This window comes from Phragmites australis, chromosome 18 (assembly GCF_958298935.1).
Source record: "Phragmites australis chromosome 18, lpPhrAust1.1, whole genome shotgun sequence".
NCBI lineage: Eukaryota > Viridiplantae > Streptophyta > Magnoliopsida > Poales > Poaceae > Phragmites > Phragmites australis.
Genome location: NC_084938.1, coordinates 24,484,188 through 24,503,594, shown reverse-complemented (window position 1 = coordinate 24,503,594; position 19,407 = coordinate 24,484,188). Strand labels below are relative to the sequence as shown.

Here is a 19,407-nt window from a genome sequence, read left to right as displayed (position 1 = left end):
AAATTTAGTTCTGAATCGTGATTTGGCTCTGTGTGCTCAAACTCGGAGCAAATTGAATCAGAACTTAACAGGAGTCGATGCGATCTGGATATATGGATGGATGCAAGTACCCCTATCAGTTTAGATGTTACTTGCTCTGAGATCCAACCGCAAGCACGTGTAAATTATAAAATATGATCATTCATATGTCCATTAGAGCATGTACAATGGAATGTTCAGAAAATATGCTTATTCACATTGTTGATACGACTCCTTTATGTCCTCTCTCTCGTGCAATTCAAACGCTGTTATGTTGCCATAGCCAGCGGAGCCATGAGCTTTGAATAGTGCATCTTTCGGAATGTAGTCGCAGAATTCCAATGGTGCCAGTTCTGTTGACGTGATCACTTGTCAACTTGCTTTTCCGAGAATGAAATGATTTTCTAATGCTATTTTTACAATATTCAAACGAGATTTCTCTTCTTGTTGTTTGCCTAAGTCTTGAACTGACATAGTAATTATATGGTCCTGTTATAAGCAGGGCTGCTTCAGCTAGCACTTTTCTTTGCTACTTGCATATTTTGGACCTTAGGGATGTGAACTTTGAGATCATTATTGTGGATGATGGAAGTCCGAATGGAACTCAAGACATTGTAAAACAATTGCAGCGAGTATATGTTGAAGACCGTGTTGTAAGTATCTTCAAAAACCTGCTCCCGTTCAGCGTGAAGTTTATGTACATGAGGTGTGGTTTTTTTTATTCGGTACCGTGGCATACTTCATTGTCTTTGACCTGCATAATGCCAGCTACTGCAAGTTCGGCCAAGGAAGCTAGGATTTGGTGAGCATAGAACTCCCATTTTTAAGTTTCTGAGAGAATTTTGTACTCTTGTTTTGTGTAAGTAGCAACTGCTAACATTAAGGTACCACATATTTGCATGATTAAAGCATGCCTCAGGGAATTTGTTGTCATCATGTGCCAGCAAGAGCTACTGTCTATCTGTTGAAACTTGGTTGGTCTGAAATAGTTGAATATTTGAAAGGCCTTGTCTATCTGTTGCTCACAACATAGTTGAAGAGACACAGTAGGCGTCTAACACTTAACTTCGTGGAAGACCCATGTTATAGAGTATTACTTGCCGCTTGAGTTGCATAAGGCTGCATATGTGTCTAATTGGTAGTCTTGGTTTGCTAGTACCTTACTTATCGCAACAACTGATATGTTTGCATGTGCACATCAGTATACCTGAACATCTTCCAAACGTATGGAGCATTTGCCTTCCCAGTTGTTATACATGCTCAATTTCACAGAGCTCGCAGTTTCATCGATCAAACACATAGAAATAGACTGATGAATCATTGCATTTAGATGCTAGTTATTTGTAGCTAGCATCTTTATCCCATTCCAGCGAACACACTGAAACAAACATGATCCACGTAAAAGATTAAAAGAAAACAAGAACTGTTAAGTGGTTCTGCAGTACCAGACATGATCAAGAAATAAACTTCAGTTGCAATTTATGTCAAATCAACAGGAAGCACAAGTTAGAATGCCAGGGCGAACAAATTGCCCTGCATCCTTTAAGCACCACAAGATTTTCTAAAAAATTGCAACATGGACCCAGTAGAAATTACATCTTATAGCAGTTCGATAGAAAACAACAAGAGCTGCTCAAAATAGAGCTACAACCTACAACCGAACAACAGTCAACACAGTATGCGCCTGCGAACTGAACATCTTCCTCCTTTCATACACCAGCTTGCATTCAATTTCCTGATAAGAAACTGAAAGAAAAAAACAACCCTAAAAGAACTCAAACTCTAGATAATTATCTGAACCCTTCTGATTGGTAGCTGTGGCAACTTTATCATTAGCTGGTGCCGGCTTCGGTGGGCGCTCCAGCTCGACAGGCTTTGGTACATCAGGAGGGCTTGCACACCGGATCAGCGCCCAATTGACACCTTCGAAGAATGGGTGCTGCTTTATCTCAGTAGCGCCTCGTTTGTATCCAAGACGATGCTGTGGATCCTTGACCAGCAATCCTCTTATCAAGTCCCTCGCTGAGAAGCTAACAATCGGGGATTCTGGGAACCGCAGGGACTGACCGACAACATTGAAAAGCGTTGCCCGGTTTCCTGAACCCTTGAAAGGGGTCTTACCAAACAGGAGTTCATACAGGAATATGCCAAAGGTCCACCAATCCACAGCACTGCCATGACCCTCTCCCTTGATTATTTCTGGAGCCAAGTACTCATGGGTGCCAACAAAGGACATGGAGCGAGCATCAGTCGGCTCTGCTATGAGTTCAGGCAGTGGGCTAACTTGGTTGACAATCTCATGCTTCGGCTTCGGGTTCTTCTCCTTCTTGGACTTGGACTTGGAGGAGAAAAACCGGGGGCCAAAACAAGTGGCTGGAGCAACACATGAAGGCTGGATGCAGGATGGTTCTATACAAGCAGGCTGAACACAGTACGCTTGGTTGTTTCTCTGAAGTGCATCTGGTCCAGGATTGGCAGACTGGACAACAGTAGGGCTTACAGTGCAACGAAGGGAGAGGTCAAAATCAGACAGCATGATATGCCCATCCTCCCGAACAAGAACATTTTCTGGTTTCAGATCACGGTATATAATCCCAAGCATATGCAGGTATTCCAGCGCGAGGAGAACCTCTGCGACATAGAACCTTAAACAAATAATTAGCACTGTAAGGAGGTGAATATATTTACAGTATAACCATATACTAAAAAAGCTCAAAATATTTTTGTATATGCAGCATGAGATTCATGCAGTTGAATGCAAGATAATTTAAATATGATACAAGCTACCTGATAGTACCAGCAGATAAGATAAAATGGATGCAAGAAATGGAATTAATAGCTACGGTAGTTGTAAATTTCAGAAGAAAGTAGATATTTGTAATACATATGATGTAGAATATAATGTTAGTAGCTGTCACATACTTAGCTGCTTGCTCTGAAAAACGTTTTCCAGGCTGCCGTTGTCGAAGAGTGTGCAGGTCTCCTCCTGGGCAGAACTCCATCACCAAACATGAGAATTTATCTGTCCCAAAGTGGGTATACAGTGTTGGGAGAAACGGGTGATCCAGAGATTGCAATATCTCCCGCTCGGTCTGTGCTCGAAGAAGCTTCTTCCTACTCGCTAAAGACCCTTTGTCCATGACCTTCATAGCAAAATAACTCTTCGTACCACTCAGTTCCGAGAGGTATACGCTGCCAATATCACCACAGCCCAGCTTCTTAAGCAGCCTAAAATGGCTCAAGCCAAGAATGCCATCCCTCGATCTGATCACTCGGATCGCTTCCCACCTAGAGTCACTCCCTTTGTGTGGTTTCGTTGTGCTGCTGCTCATGCTGCTGCACGAGCTCTCATCACTAACATTACTGCTCGTGCTCGGGCGGCACATGCTGCTCTTTCCACTCCCCACAAAATCAGCTCGGTCGCTGATCTTAGCACTTCCGCTGGTCTTCCTCAGACTATTCGTCCCATCGCTCAATTTGGCGGTGGCAAAGCTCTCACTTGTGCTGCTCTTTTGCGATGTCTTATTTTCCTGATTACCTTTGCAATCCAAGTTTTGGATCTGTTTCAGCTCCCCAGAATATCCCTCCGGAGTTAGCGGCCCATCCAGGACACCGGAGTCTGAGCAAACGCTGGAAGGACCCTTGTCCAACATAGATGCAGACGACTGCTTTTGCTCCTCTATAATCTCCTTACCTGTCTTGTTTGCCTTTGCAGGAACTGGATCAGCTGTGTGATCAGCAGCTGGTTGGGCATAGTGCCCAGGAACATTCTGCTTCGCAGCCTCCACCGACATGTTGGTCAGAAAGACTCAGGCGAACGCAAAACTAGTCAATGAGCGAACACCCAAATCTTACTCCACTTTATCCAAACATGTTGGAGACTAATCACTGCTAAATTGAGTTTACACCGAATGGCATCTGAAATAAATAACACAGAGCATCACATTAGCATATACTGATAGCTGTCGTCTACCAAAAAAGTTGAATCCATAACTGCACACCAAATTTTAACACCCAGACAGAACCAAGCCAAAAATACTCAGAAATCTGCATGTAACTAGCAACTGCTGGTTAAGAAGCCTAACGTATCGAATAAATCGCTCAAATAGCACGATGCTACAAACAAGATTAGCCAACAGGGAGTACGGAGATAGGAAGAACAGAGCACTTGCCGCACTGCACAGATCCAACACCAAGTTCATTGCATCAAGAACAACCAGAGGGCGCAGAGCACTTGCCGCACTGCACAGATCCAACACCAAGTTCATTGCATCAAGAACAACCAAAGGGCGCAGAGCACTACAAATAGGGCTATAAAATTCACAGGAAAGCCCGAGCATTTTCCAGGAAAAGGGGGGGGGGGGTGTGGGCCGGAACCAGAGATTAACAAGAAAAATGGGTCTTTTTAAATATGCAGAAAGTTGAGGAAAACTAAGCGAGAGCAACCTTGAACAGCTGCAAAATCACAAGCCCCTTTCCCTTCTCCCTTCAAAAGGAGAGGCAGGCATGACGGAGCACACCAGAATCACATGAGCAGCACATCGGCATCAAGGCGCTGAGCATGGAGGCACTGACTCTAATGGCTATTAAATGCTGCAGGAAGAGAGGAGAGGCAAAGCAAACAAACCAGATCAAGAAAGTGTCGACATTGCATCAAAAGATCAAGAAAGAACATCGACATCTGAGGAAGGGCGGCCCCAATCAATCAAATCAGTCAGGTAGGCAGCCTGGGAGGGAAACGAAGGTACCTCTGCATGCTAGGACTAGGAGGCCATGGCGCTGCTGCTGGCCGGCCGGCTGTGAGGGGGAAGAAGAGTGGAGTGGGGAGAGAGCAAAGGCATGTACAATGGATTAGGGATTGTTATAGTAGAACGGAGCCACCAGGATGCGAAAGGCAAGACATGAGTGGGGGCGCATGCTACTCCTGCTGCTGCATTTGTGTGGGGTTGCGTGGAGGCTGCAAAGCAAAACAAACAAGGTTGTGGAAAGGAGAGGAGTGTGCTGGGCTAAAGCTGGGATTTTGATTGAATAAACAAGTGTCACTAGACTTTGTTTGGCACAATTTTACCTCGTAGCTTTACATCAGATTTTATAAGTCTAAGATAAAAATAATTTAAATATATATATTTAGATTAAAATAAAAATAAAATAATTCATCTAAACATCTTCAATCTATTTATAACGTACCTCTACAGTTTTTAAAACTAGTAATATCTAGCTCCAATAATACTCAAGTAATTCTAAAAAGAGACCCTGAACTGACTATGCTACGAGTTTCTGACCCATTCAGCAGAGTGCTGCTCTCTTTCTCTCTCCAATGCTTTTTCTTGTTTTTTCTTTGCTTTTTTACTGACATGTTCACCTCCTCGAGGCCAGCCCTCCCGCTTTGACCCACTAACCGCCAGTTTTGGGGCCCGCCATATATGACGCCAACAGGCCCAAGGTAGGGGCAAAATTGTCTCGCGACATCAAGTGATTACCTTTGTAATTAGCAGATGCTTTGTTAAATGTACTGACTGATTTCTAAGCCTGTATGTTTCAGCTCAGTATTATAATAAACGGCTTATAGATTGTGAATTATAATAAGTTAGATTATAATAAATTAGAGGAAAATAAGTTGTGAGTTGTTTGGTAATCTAGATTATTGAAGTATAAATTATTGGTAAAAGTCTACGATGCCCTCAATAAAGGGTGGGGGATTCGGATGTAAGGTGAAAGGAGTGGTATTGTCAGATAATTTTTCTTAAATTTGATAGTTAGTATAATAAAATATCAAAATAAGTTAAAATAAACTTTTTTTCACAGTTTATGGGATTATTATAATCTGAACTTCAGCTTATAATAATCTAAACAAATAAGCTAGCTGTTTTTTCAGCTCAGAACAAATAAGCTAGCTTATTATAATCCTGAGCTGAAACAAACAGGACCTAAAGTATCGAGAGAATATTAAACACCGCGTCAAGGTACCAAATCATTCCAAATTTGTACTGTGCTAAGACGTCATTTCTCTATTATATAAAATACAAATTGATTTTTACTAATCTTTTTTTTACTCTCCTCATGTCTAATAGGAAACCTTTAAAATTTTAATAATGTATTCATTTTTATTATCAATCTTCGTCCTTTAACCTTCCTAACTCGTTAACAGCTATAGACATAGAACATGTTTTACTAATAAAAATAAAAAAATTAAGAGAAAATTAGCGGATAATCTTCTCTCTTTTTTAATCTCGTCTTAAATCAAACTAAGTCATTGCTTTTGATGCATTTGTTTGACAACACTCCCACATCGCATATACATCTCTATAACTTAAATTTGTGTTTAATATTACCATATTTAATATTTATATTTTTTAACAACGCACGAGTATTTAGCTAGTTTCCGATAATACTCCCTCAGTAGAAATTTACAAGGTGTATTTTTTTTGGCTCCTAAACCAAAGAACCTAACTAGTTTACCAAAATACCTATATTTATGATTCATCTACTCTAATTGCATTCAAGTATTAATGCATCACTAGCACTAGTCATCTGCATGGCTATATGCATTAATGATGGGAGCCTCTTTGTTGTTTCTGCAAGGTGGATGCCATACAAATTTTTATGAAACCTGAGAAGTACTAGTCTCTCTACATGTCTGCATGCATTAATATAATCGTGGAAGCCTCTTTGTTGTCTCGTGCAATATAGATGTGATGCATTTTTTTATGAAATCTTATAAATAGGTACCCACCTAATACAATCTCAAACGAAAATTTGAAATTAACCATCAAGATTATACCTTTAAGTATTGGCCATGAGGCATGAGTAGAGCTAAGTTCGTATTATCCGTCTGTGAACAACAGAGCCATAGAGCTAATTATCCGAGATCTTAATGAACCATTGTCAATTTATAGGTCTTCATTTTTATATATATGTTTTCTACATCTTATTCTAATTGTCAATGTTTCTTCAGACGTTCCAGACCTGAATAAGGTCATACATAAACTTCATTCTAGCTACGCATCGCACCAAACTGGTGATCTTCATAGTAACACAAGTTAGATACAAGTTCTCATATTCTTTTATTGTGAATGCACCAAACTGTTGAGTAGCATATTCTTTTGTTCCGTCAACAGCTTGGCCATGAGGTCCTTGCCGTTCACCTCGAGGGCAGGTTCGGGTAGCTAGGAAAGAAAATACTTGCAGGAGACACCCCTCGCAGCCTTCAATCACTCCTTGTCCCCCGCCCATGGCCCGATGCAGCTTTTGGCGCTACTAACCAGTAGGGCACCGCTAGTGGTAATTTGCCGCTAATCTCGAGGCGCAAAGCACCGCCCGATGCCTCGGAATTCGTGCCCGTCTTGAAATGTAGGACGGTCAGTGACGGTTAAGGGCACCTTTGGATTTACTTAGGCTGACTGTTCACGTGTTTGCCCATCGGGAGAGCCGACGAGCGATCCAGCAGCAGAGACAGCAACAGCGGCATATGGATGCGGACGGCTCCAACGGCAGCAAATTTGTGGCGCGAAAGTTAGCCTTATCACTGTTCATAAAATATACATGTGGGTTTAAAAAAAATGAGAGTTATTAAAGATGAGAAAAATAGATAATCCTATAATAATATTAAAGGATACTATAACAACAGTATAGGAGATGAAATTTTAAAATATCTATTAGAGATTATTTTATCTAAGCTAATCCCGCTAAAGCGTTGGCATCCCGATAAACGCTAATAATTGGCTCGATTAGATTACCCGTAGTCCACGTTATTCTATTTCTCACCAATTTACAGAAAGAACGAGGACGCCGAGTTCCTCCACCAAAAGATTGGCGAGCCAACTTTTGGCTGGGCTAGCTGGGGGCCTACTTGTTAACCTTAGTTTTAGGCGCATTGTGTCAGCACCGTTGTGCCTCACCCGGCTCGAGCTAACGACACTGCGGCACGAACTGGAGATCATCACCAAGGGCGGTCCAGGCGGGGCAACGTGCGAGTGACTGGGCCGGAATGGCTGTGTAACGTGTGTGGGCCTAGCCCGTGTGAGTGAGGCGAGAAGCTTAGCTGTGGCTACTTATGCGCGCGTGAGACGCCGTTGAGCTCCAGGCTGTAACAGAACACCGAACCTTCTTCCTCCTCCTCAAGAAAACTCGCCGTCGCCATGTCCGGCGATTCGGCTAGCTACCCTTCGGCCTCTCCAATCCCTTCCTCCTCTTGCTGACCCCTCTTCCTTTTCCGTCTGCTAACATATCTGGTATCAGAGACACCGATCCCGGCGTGCTGGAGTCCCACGATCACTTCACTCGGTTCCAAAGGCAACTCGGCGCCATGGATCCCAGCATGAAGCTCCTGCTCGACGAGATGAAAGGGTTGAAGCAAGTCGTCGAGAAGCAACTGGCAGACGCCGACATCAAGCATGAAGAGCGCTTCAGGCAATTTGACGAGCACTTGGCGTCTCTCGGGCTTTGGAAGCCTCAGATCGACTCCTCCGTGGGTGATCTGAAGATGGAGGTCGCGGTGATACATAAACACCTCGATCGGGTGCTGCTCGAGCAAGCTTCTCCTTCACCGGGGATTCTCGAAGCACCGGAGATGGCCGCGGCTGCCACACCTGCCGAGCAAACGGTCATCGGCCCCTCTGGGCACCGCGGCGACACACACCACCGGGAGCGTGGGTCTGGGTGTGTTACCACCCTTTCTCATCTCCCGGTCAAGGGTACGCTCGATACGCATCAATCCAAGTATTCCTTTGATGAATTTCATTTTGGGGGTCGCGCGGGCGTCCGCTCACCACACTCGCATCACGCCACACATCAGTATCAACACACTAAGATTCCAAAGATCAACTTCCCCCAATTTGATGGCAGCAGCCCTCGTCTCTGGAAATTGCGTTGCGAGGACTACTTTGATCTGTATGCGATTTCTCCGGACATATGGATCAAAGTGTCCACAATGCATTTCACGGGTGCAGCTGCCCGCTGGCTTCAATCCGTAGATCACCGTGTCCGTCACATAAGTTGGGCACAATTTTGTCTCCTGCTGCATGACCGATTTGGCAGAGATGAGCACGACATCCTCATTAGACAACTTTTTCATATCAAACAACAAGGTTCTGTGCATGAATATATTGAACAAGTCTCTGCTCTTGTAGATCAATTAGTGGCTTATGAGTCAGTCACAGATCCTAGATACTACACTATGAGGTTTATAGATGGTCTTCGTGATGAGATTAAATCCATAGTGTTAGTGCAGCGTCCCCAAGACTTCGATACTGCTTGTGTTCTTGCTTCTCTGCAGGAAGAGGTGATGGATACTGTGAGAAAAAGGGATTATCGCAAGCCAGATTATGCCACACCAAAAAGCTTTCCTAAAGGCCCTCATCCTTTACCGGCACCACCAAGCACCTCACCTTTTCCCAGTTCAGGGCCACATGAAGTGAAGCGCCTTGTTGAGCAGACCAAACCACTGTCAGTTGAAGAGAAGATGGCACATCTCCGTGCTTATCGCAAAGCTAAAGGGCTCTGTCACAAATGCGGTGACAAGTGGAATCGTGACCATAAATGCTCACCAACTGTACAATTACATGCCTTGCAAGATATCCTTGAACTGTTTCCCGATGACCCTGATGAATGTTCAGAGAATATGCAGTCATCTTCTTCTGATGATGTTCAGATTATGGTTATTTCTGCAGCTGCAATCTCTGGTACAGAGGCTCCTCGCACTCTAAGGCTCCAAGGTACTATTCAGAACCGCGATATCCTTATATTAATAGACTCTGGCAGTTCACACTCCTTCATCAGCAAGCTTGTGGCCTCTTCTCTTCCTGGTGTGTCTGAGATGGTCAAGCCAATACAAGTTCAGGTGGCCAATGGCAGTATTATCCAGTGTACAGCTGAGTTAACCCATGCTGAGTGGTCTATTCAGGGCTGTATCTTCCATTCTTCTCTGAAAATTTTGCCACTTCAGTCATACGATGTGATTATTGGTATGGATTGGCTTGAAGCATTTTCACCAATGAAAGTCCATTGGGGACAGAAATGGATGTCCATTCCCTATAATGGCACCTCAGTTCTTTTGCAAGGCATCCTCCCTTCAACTCCAGAGTGTACTCTCATTGAAGTCTCTCATATTACCTCTGTACCAGCAAGCACAAGCACAGCAGTTATTCCAGAAAAGGTACAAGCATTGTTATCCCAATTTTCTTCTGTATTTGAAGAAATCAATGCTTTACCCCCTGTTAGAGATTGTGATCACCATATTCCCTTGATTCCTGGAGCACGACCAATTCAGATTAGGCCATATAGATATGCCCCAGCATTGAAGGATGAAATAGAAAAATAGGTTGCTGAAATGCTTCACTCTGGAATAATACAGCCCAGTTCTAGTGATTTCTCTTCTCCTGTTTTATTAGTCAAGAAAAAAGATGGTTCCTGGCGATTTTGTGTCGACTATAGACATCTCAATGCACTCACAGTTAAAGGAAAATTCCCAATTCCAGTGATAGATGAATTTCTGGATGAATTAGCTCTTTCAAGTTGGTTTACTAAACTTGATTTGAGGGCTGGATACCACCAAATACGATTGGCACCTGGTGAAGAGTACAAGACAGCTTTTCAAACACACACTGGTCATTTTGAGTTTAGGGTCATGGCTTTTGGTCTATCTGGTGCACCTAATACTTTTCAAGGAGCTATGAACCAGACCTTAGCTCCCCTTCTTAGGAAGTGTGTACTAGTCTTTTTTTATGACATACTCGTTTATAGCAAATCTTTTGAAGACCATATCCAACACCTTCAGCAAGTGTTTCAGTTACTGTCCCAACACAAGTGGCAAGTTAAGCTCTCCAAATGTTCTTTTGCCCAAAGAAGGATATCATATCTGGGCCATGTCATTTCTGAACATGGAGTAGGTACTGATCCTTCAAAAATTGAGGCAATTAAGAATTGGCAACCACCATGTAATGTGAAGCAACTCAGAAGCTTTTTAGGATTGGCTGGTTATTATAGAAAATTTGTTAGATAATTTGCTCTTATCACCAAACCACTTACTGAATTGCTGAAGAAACACACCATATTCCATTGGACATCACTTCAGCAATCAGCCTTTACAGCTCTCCAACAAGCTTTGATACAAGCACCTATCCTAGCTCTCCCAGATTTCAGCAAACCTTTCCACATTGAAACTGATGCAAGTGATAAGGGAGTTGGAGCAGTGTTGCTGCAGAATGGACATCCTTTGGCTTTCATAAGCAAGGCTCTAGGACCAAAAACAAGTGGTCTTTCCACCTATGAAAAGGAATATTTGGCCATCCTAGTGGCAGTTGAACAGTGGCGATCATATCTTCAGCTAGCTGAGTTCACTATTTACACAGATCAAAAAAGCCTAACTCATCTTACAGGACAGAGATTACATACACATTGGCAACACAAGGTCTTTACCAAATTGATTGGTCTTCAGTACAAGATTGTATATAAAAAGGGGATTGAAAACAGTGTGGCAGATGCCTTGTCCAGACACCCTAATCCACCAGCTCAGTTATTGAGTATATCTGCTCCCACTCCATCATGGATTGTCCAGGTTACTCAAGGCTATCAGTCAGACTCCAAGGCTCAGGAGCTTATCGCAGCTTTATTGATTGATGAATCTGCTATTCCTCATTTCACCTACAAGGATGGGTTGCTGAGGTACAAATCTAGAATATGGATTGGCCATAATACTCAGTTACAACAGCAGCTTCTTTCAGCTTTACATGGTTCTGCTGTCGGTGGCCACTCCGGGTTTCCAGTCACATACAGAAAATTGAAGCAACTTTTCGCCTGGAAAGGTATGAAATCAGCCACACATTCATTTGTGCAAGCTTGTCTTATATGTCAAAGAGCAAAAACAGATAGGTCCAGATACCCGGGTTTATTAGAACCCTTACCAGTTCCAGCTGGAGCTTGGCAAACAATATCTATTGATTTCATTGAAGGTCTGCCTCGTTCTGCTTCTGCAAACTGCATATTGGTAGTAGTCGACAAATTTACAAAATACAGTCATTTCATAGCATTGCTGCACCCTTTTACCGTAGAGACAGTGGCCCAATCTTTTATCACTAATGTTTACAAGTTACATGGCATGCCTAGCGCTATTATTTCAGACAGAGATCGTATATTCACCAGTAAATTTTGGCAAGCCCTCTTCAAGTTGGCAGATGTCAAACTTCAGATGAGCTCCTCTTACCATCCCCAATCGGATGGGCAAACAGAGCGAGTCAATCAGTGCATTGAGACATTTCTCCAGTGTTTTGTGCATACTTGCCCTAAGAGCTGGAGCAGATGGCTATCATTATGTGAATATTGGTACAATACAAGCCTCCATTCAGCTCTCAAAGTTTCCCCGTTTGAGGCTCTCTACGGTCATCAGCCAAGACACTTTGGAATCACTACGGATACAGTCGCTTCAGTACCTGATCTGGATAAATGGCTGGCTGAAAGGAAGCTAATGCAAGAGGTGATTCGTCAGCATCTCATCAGAGCTCAGCAACGCATGAAGAAACAGGCAGACAAGACCAGGTCTGAGCGTTCATTTGCAGTGAATGAATTGGTATTTCTCAAGCTGCAACCATACGTTCAATCTTCTCTAGCCAATCGTTCTTGCCAGAAGCTTTCTTTCAAGTATTATGGTCCTTTTCGTGTGCTGGACAAGATTGGCTCAGTAGCTTATAAACTGGAACTGCCGGCTTCAACCTCCATCCACCCAATTTTTCATGTCTCCCAACTCAAGAAGGTGATCGGCACCCATCAGGTATCTTCATCTTTGCCTGACTCAGATGTGCAGCTGCAAGTGCCGGAGGCTATGCTTCAGAAACGTCTGATACGCCGCGGTGACAAAACGGTGGCGCAGTCCCTGATCAAATGGACTTCACGACCGGTCCAGCATGCTTCTTGGGAGGACACCGACGCTCTGCATCAGGCCTTTCCTCATGCTCCCGCTTGGGGACAAGCAGGACATCAAGACCAGGGGAGTGTCAGCACCGCTGTGCCTCACCCGGCTCGAGCTGACGACACTGCGGCACGAACTGGAGATCATCACCAAGGGCGGTCCAGGCGGGGCAACGTGCGAGTGACTGGGCCGGAATGGCTGTGTAACGTGTGTGGGCCTAGCCCGTGTGAGTGAGGCGAGAAGCTTAGCTGTGGCTACTTATGCGCGCGTGAGACGCCGTTGAGCGCCAGGCTGTAACAGAACACCGAACCTTCTTCCTCCTCCTCAAGAAAACTCGCCGTCGCCATGTCCGGCGATTCGGCTAGCTACCCTTTGGCCTCTCTAATCCCTTCCTCCTCTTGCTGACCCCTCTTCCTTTTCCATCTGCTAACACATTGACGCTCGGTTAAGAAACTAGCTTTTGTGGCGGGGTTTTGGCTGTGCTTCAAAGTCGCTTTCATCGAACGGAAGCGGATTTCTGAAAAGATGCCTACTGTGCCGTGAGTCGGTGAGCGACACAGACAGCCATGCCAGACGGTCATTAACGAACAGCTTCAGCAGTGTGATTAATGAGCGCTCGTTAAACCTGCAGTCATAAACTTTGTGTTGACGTGGATTTGGACCAGATCTGATCCATCATCGTATGTTTGGGTTTTGGCTACCTTCCAATGCAGCAGCTGCACAGAATACTTGTTTGATAGATATCGCCCCACTTGCCATTGGCTACCTTTGTAACTCAAAGTATAATTTTACAAAAAATACGAACATGGATACGAAGGGCTTCCGAGTACGAACAGTGAGCGTAAGATTGCTCGGGGTCGGGGCAACAGGGTAACATTTAGGTGTTAGATGATAAGTGTTTTGGTGATTAATGATAATTATATTATTGTGATTAATAATTTATTTCGAATGAAATAAAAAATAGTTCACAATTATGATAAGGTATTCTTGTCTCTAAATTGATTATATGGACAATCAAAGAACATATGCAAGAAGATTAAGTATTTTCTAGTTTCAAGTATCACAAAAGAGATGAAAGATATTTAGAATAGTATATGTCTTCTTTCTTAGTTTTTTTGACTGTACTATAAAAAGAAGCTAAGAGTAGTAGCTTGATCTAGTTAAGTTTAATATTGGTTTGATGTACACTTATGAATTTCTAGTGCTAGGCAGCTTATAGAAATTCATGATTGAGATGCCATGAAGTTGGAACTTAAGAAAATTTTGAATTGGACGAGCTCAGTGAATTTAGTCTCATCGGATGGTTTGGTCTTGTGAAGCTTGTTCTCACCGAAACATGCTTTGTTTATCAAGATAGAAAGAATGTGAGTTCATCGGATGTTCCAATGATTAAGAAGATGGAATCATCGGATGTTTTTATTGGTGACACGTGTCTAAAAATATTAGAAGTGTTTCGTTGAATAGTCTGATGTTTGTTTGGAAAGAGCACCGGACTAATTTCAACATAAGTTGAATTATACAGGAAAAATGAAGTTCAACTAATCGAATTATCTGATGATGTAATATTGAAAGCACTGGACTATTTATTCCAGAGGCGATTCCAAGTGATGAAGTATGAAGCCCATTCACTAGATGGTCTGGTGATTATGGTGTGTACACCGGACTCTTACACCAGAGCAATTCTTACAGAGAAGGTTTGTTGTAGAGAAGGTTGCAGCTGTTTAAAAAATGAAAGTTAACGGGCCGGATGGTTCGGTGCTAAAGGTATGCTCACCAGATGCATACATCGGACTATCCTCAGCAGTAACGGCTAAGCTCTGAAATTTGTACTCACCGAATTGTACGGTGATTGTGAGAAGATATTCTCCAGATTATCCAGTGTTAATAGAAAAGGTGAGTTGTTAGGCAATGGTTAAATTTGGATCTCTGACCTATAAATATCCCCTCAATTGGTTTCAGTTGGTACTCTTGTGACCCCAGAAGAGCTCATACATTGTGTGTGACATCAAGAAGCAAGAGAATACACTTGAGTGAATTCCAAAGTTCTTATTTGAACATTAATGATATCTTTAATGTTTGGAGAGTAGCAAGTGTGCATTTAACTGTAGTATAGGGTTGATCTTGGTCAAGTGAAGCTATTAACTTGTTATTCTTGGTGGTTGGTAATATCTAGTTGGTCTTTGGTGATTGGAGATATCTTGATGAGTTTTTGAAGTTTTTTATAGGAGCATCGGGAAAATCTATGTGCTTGTTTAATGCCCACTAATTTAAAGATGGAGAAGTGACAATCACAAATAAGCACTTGAGACTTTATGACTCAAGAGTGAGCGATATCCTTTGTGGATGCTCCAACAAAAACTAATAAGAATACCAACTACTCGATACCTCGGGAAAAAAATATGATATTCCCTTGTCCATCTTTTTCCTATTTTGCAATTTGATTTGAGTATTTACTTTTTTTTGCAAGCTTTTATTTCCGCTTTTTCTTAGTATCCTTGTTTATTTGTTTTTTTCTTCTTCTACCTTATTTGTGTAGTCGTATTTCTTTTTTAGTAGGCTAAGATTATTATTTGTTTTAGATTTTGATAAAAAATTTAATTGTCGGATTCATCTTTTTTTTTAAGGCTATTCTATCCTTTCAAACAGTTTGGACAGTCAGCCAGATCCATGGATGGGACCAGGATCGCAGAATCTTCCGTCGCCTCTTCAGCGAGCAGCACAGAGAAAGCCTGCTTATCCTCGATCGGGATCCTCACAACTAGCAGCTGCATAGAGCTACAGTAAAATGCATTAAACATTTTCTCAACCATCAGATGCTACAGTAGAAATCGTCGATACAGTATAACGGAATACTGTTGCTACAGTACTTTGCCTATAGTGCCGCTCACATTTTACTGCTCCGGATAATACAGTAAAATATATTGTCTTCTCTGCTGCAGAGGATCGGGTCCTGCTTATCCTACCCCGTCGCCATCCAAAACTCCTATTCAGACTAACTTCTGCAATATCGTATGTGTGACTCGTCACTTGCCAAAGATATGAAAGCAATGCAGTGCGGACATGTAGCTAATGGCCACTCGCAAAGAGCCTGTTCGGGATTTCACAAAAGAATTGCTGACCCATGAGATTGATATTTTGTTTGATAAAGGTCTAGCTTAAGATCTATATATGATTTGATGGTTACAGAATAAAATAAAATAATTTAAATATATGTTTTAAATTTAGTTCAAAATAAGGATAATATTCATCAATTAAAGATCTCAATCTATCTACAACTCTAGTCCTAATTTTTTTAAAAAAATAGAGATAACCAGCTAAAGTTAGAGTTTTATCAAATAAGCACCGAACCCCAAGCAAAACTCTTCAAATGGATAGATAGACAGCGACAAGGCAACAGACAAGGCAAGCATGCACTACGACTTCAAGACTCAAGAGTGGCATGTCCTTATAGGTGTAATCAGATTGGATATGAATGGATATAGCTTATCTTTACCTATCTCATATTTGCAGAATCGGAGTTGAACATGAATAATATCAAATAATTATTTCTTTATTACGTATTATATCCTTTTTTTTTCTTAAAATTGGAGTCAAAGCGGATAGTCGGATTAATAAAAAAAATTTACTTCATTTGTATCCCTACATAGCACATTAAACAATGTAGATGTGCAATCAAAATGTGCACAGAGCGAATGATCAGTGAGATATAAAAACAAGAACATTTAATATTATTTATCTACAGATATGTAACAATTTACATATATATTATTATATTTTAAATAAAATCACGATAGGTTTTCTCATACCAACTATTATTCTAATATTTCAGACAAATATTAGTCATTTTATATCATATCCTATATTTTTTTTCTAATCTAAGTTGAACCTAAATAGTATCGAATACGGATATCAATCATTACTTGGAGCCTTTTAGACGATCGGACAGTAAAAAAATATCACGGTTCTACAATCTTTCTCTGCTCTCTTTTCGCTATCACAATAAATTTCCCGGCTACTCTACTCTGCGTGCTCCATGCATCTACACCGAGGCGAGCCGTGCAAACTGCACCCCGAAAGGAATATCTCGAGGTTAGGTTACTCAGCATGCTTGGCCGTTCAAAACTATGGCTGTTTAACCGACTAGTTTTTTCAAACAGTCCGGACTTATTTGAAAAGTAGGAATGAAAACGTGGGAATAAAAAAAATACAGGATTTTGGTAAGAATGAAAGTGCAAGACAGATGATTGTAAAAATAAAAAAATGCAGAAATGACCGTTTAGATAAAGCGCGGGAAGAACACAAGAATTATATGAGAGAGATAGATAAAAAGATTTTTTTTTCATAAGGTTGGAGCTCATATTAGGAATCCTCCAAAATTCCTATGGGTTTTATTGGATTTTAGGAATACCAATCCTTTGTTCCATTGGAATTGAATCTCCAAAATCCCTACATTTTTCCTCCATTCCAAAGGAGTCCTCAAACTTGTACCCATGTAGAAGGGCTATTATATAGTAGATCAGTGAGTAATCAATGGCATATGAGCTGGTTTTTCTCTCTCAAGGAGCCAGTGAGATGGTTAGTGCCAGCGTAAACAAGTGAAGGTTAGTCTAAGCTTCGAGTGATACAACAAAGTCTAGGTCCTGGAGCCATGAGCCCCAGCACAACAAAGCATAGGTTTGGAGGCTTTGAGCCATGAGCCCTTGCACATGGAGCCACATGCCACTCAGTAAGGGCAGATGCCTTCCAAGAACTTGTTCTGATCCTGGAGGCCACATGTGCAGCCTCCACGCTGGAGTTGGATTTTTCATAGAGCACTGGATCAGGGACAACGAAAGAATCACAGAACAGGATCCTAAGTGCCCAACGTGCTCACTAAACTAGTTAAACTGGTCTTGACCAGGATGGGTCAAAATCCAACGGACCAAGGTTCGCTTGCTGTAGCATACCAGTTGCGTGCAGAATGGGCTGAAACAGTGAAATGAGCAGATGCAACGATCAGAGTATAGTGTAGCACAGGTTGACAGTGGCAGATGAAGGGTCTGTTTGGTTTTGACCCATGTCTGCTCCAGCCAAAGTGGATGAGTTAGTTATTTAGCAGAGGATTCAGCAACCTATGATTTCACTTAGCACGAATGGACTTAGACCACCTTCAATTATATTTCTTTCATTTCGTTTCTTTTTCGATTCTCTTTCTTATTCTCATTTTCTTTCTCTTATCTCCAACAGCTTCCTTTCGAAAGAAATTGTGAAGGGAAAGAAGAGAGAATACACCACGAATACTTTCGTGACGAAAACCGTGAAGGAAAACCGTTGAAACTCTGAAGGGAACGAAAATACTTTCACGATAAGATTTTCGTTCACGATAAGATTTTCGTTCGCGATAAGAATCCCTTGACGTGATCTTAGGCCAGCCGGCTATCGGTGTCCATTCAAACACTGCACGGGGCAGGATCAACGCCATTTTTTTGGCGGGGTGAGCGCCGGTTGCAATCTAAACAGGCCCGAAGGCTACGCCCGATCGTTCAGATGCAAAAGACGCCAGCATTTTGTCAGTCACCTGCAAAGGGGAAAGGGTTCGGTTAGCACAAAGGACTTGCAGGAAAAGCATACACCAACAGTAGATTCAGCATCAGGTGGCAGGTGCTAAGTCCACAAGAAAGAAAAGAAAATCAGATGCTACAGAAGATGCAGTGCAACTGCAGAATACGAGGTTACAACTCAGCTAGAAACTGATGCCAATGGTAACTTTTTGAAGCCACCAATATGTGACCACACTAATCAACACAGAGGTCAGAGGGATCAAGACTTGCAATGTTAGATTGTTAGGCAAATGCAGATCTAAATTCTAGCATTCAGGTGGAAGGCAACGGCAAGAAGATATATAGTTGTTCCTAGCAGGATGTGCAGTTTACAAGGCACTCTGCCAGCACCAGCAGCTTTGTTGCTCAGATATGCCTCGTTCTTTTCCTCCCTCTTTTTAATCATCTCAATACACATCGCATGGTGCTGACAAGGTTGCAACCTGCAACTCAGATTTTCAAGGTGGTCTGCCTGCTTTTCGGGCATCACAGAACAGAACAGCCAGATCTGCTGATTACAAATGGAATAGTTTCATTTAGGCAAGTCATTCACAGGAGATGTTAAGGGTTGAAATCACTAGTTCAAGGTTTATTTGAATCCTAACGAATTGTGGCGCGGCTATACAGGCAGAAATTTAGGTCATTTGATTACTTCTAGAGTAAAAATTAATGTTATTCAGACATTATTAACCAGAATTCCGCAATATCCTAACATATAGTGTACAGGAACTTAATCTAGCTCCGCCAGCAGGAGGTGCATAACCCAATTTCGAGCCCTTACTGGCTCGAATTCACATACAATTTCTGCTAGGCTTTTTTTTCTAACATATAACCATATAGGGCACTGCGCAAATTTCTTCTCAACAAAAATGCAATTATGCAACTCCAGCTACAAGAATGAACATAAGC

General features: G+C 42.1%; 1 protein-coding gene across 3 annotated transcripts; it reads right to left on the bottom strand.

Annotated features, from left to right (window-relative positions):
* Nucleotides 1–1,397: 1,397 nt before the first annotated feature.
* Nucleotides 1,398–5,005, bottom strand: LOC133899175 (serine/threonine-protein kinase D6PK-like). Of its 3 annotated transcripts, XM_062340139.1 has the most exons (4): nucleotides 4,767–5,005; nucleotides 4,465–4,611; nucleotides 2,941–3,936; nucleotides 1,398–2,663 (listed from the first exon to the last, which is right to left on the bottom strand). In XM_062340139.1, exons 3-4 carry the CDS (start codon nucleotides 3,810–3,812, stop codon nucleotides 1,784–1,786), a joined length of 1,752 nt encoding a protein of 583 aa, XP_062196123.1. In that variant the 5' UTR covers nucleotides 3,813–3,936; nucleotides 4,465–4,611; nucleotides 4,767–5,005; the 3' UTR covers nucleotides 1,398–1,783. The 3 variants fall into 3 exon arrangements, with proteins under 3 accessions (XP_062196123.1, XP_062196124.1, XP_062196122.1); XM_062340140.1 differs by lacking the exon at nucleotides 4,465–4,611 and having other exon boundaries at nucleotides 4,646–5,005; XM_062340138.1 differs by lacking the exon at nucleotides 4,465–4,611 and having other exon boundaries at nucleotides 4,767–5,004.
* Between the last annotated feature and the right edge of the window lie 14,402 nt (nucleotides 5,006–19,407).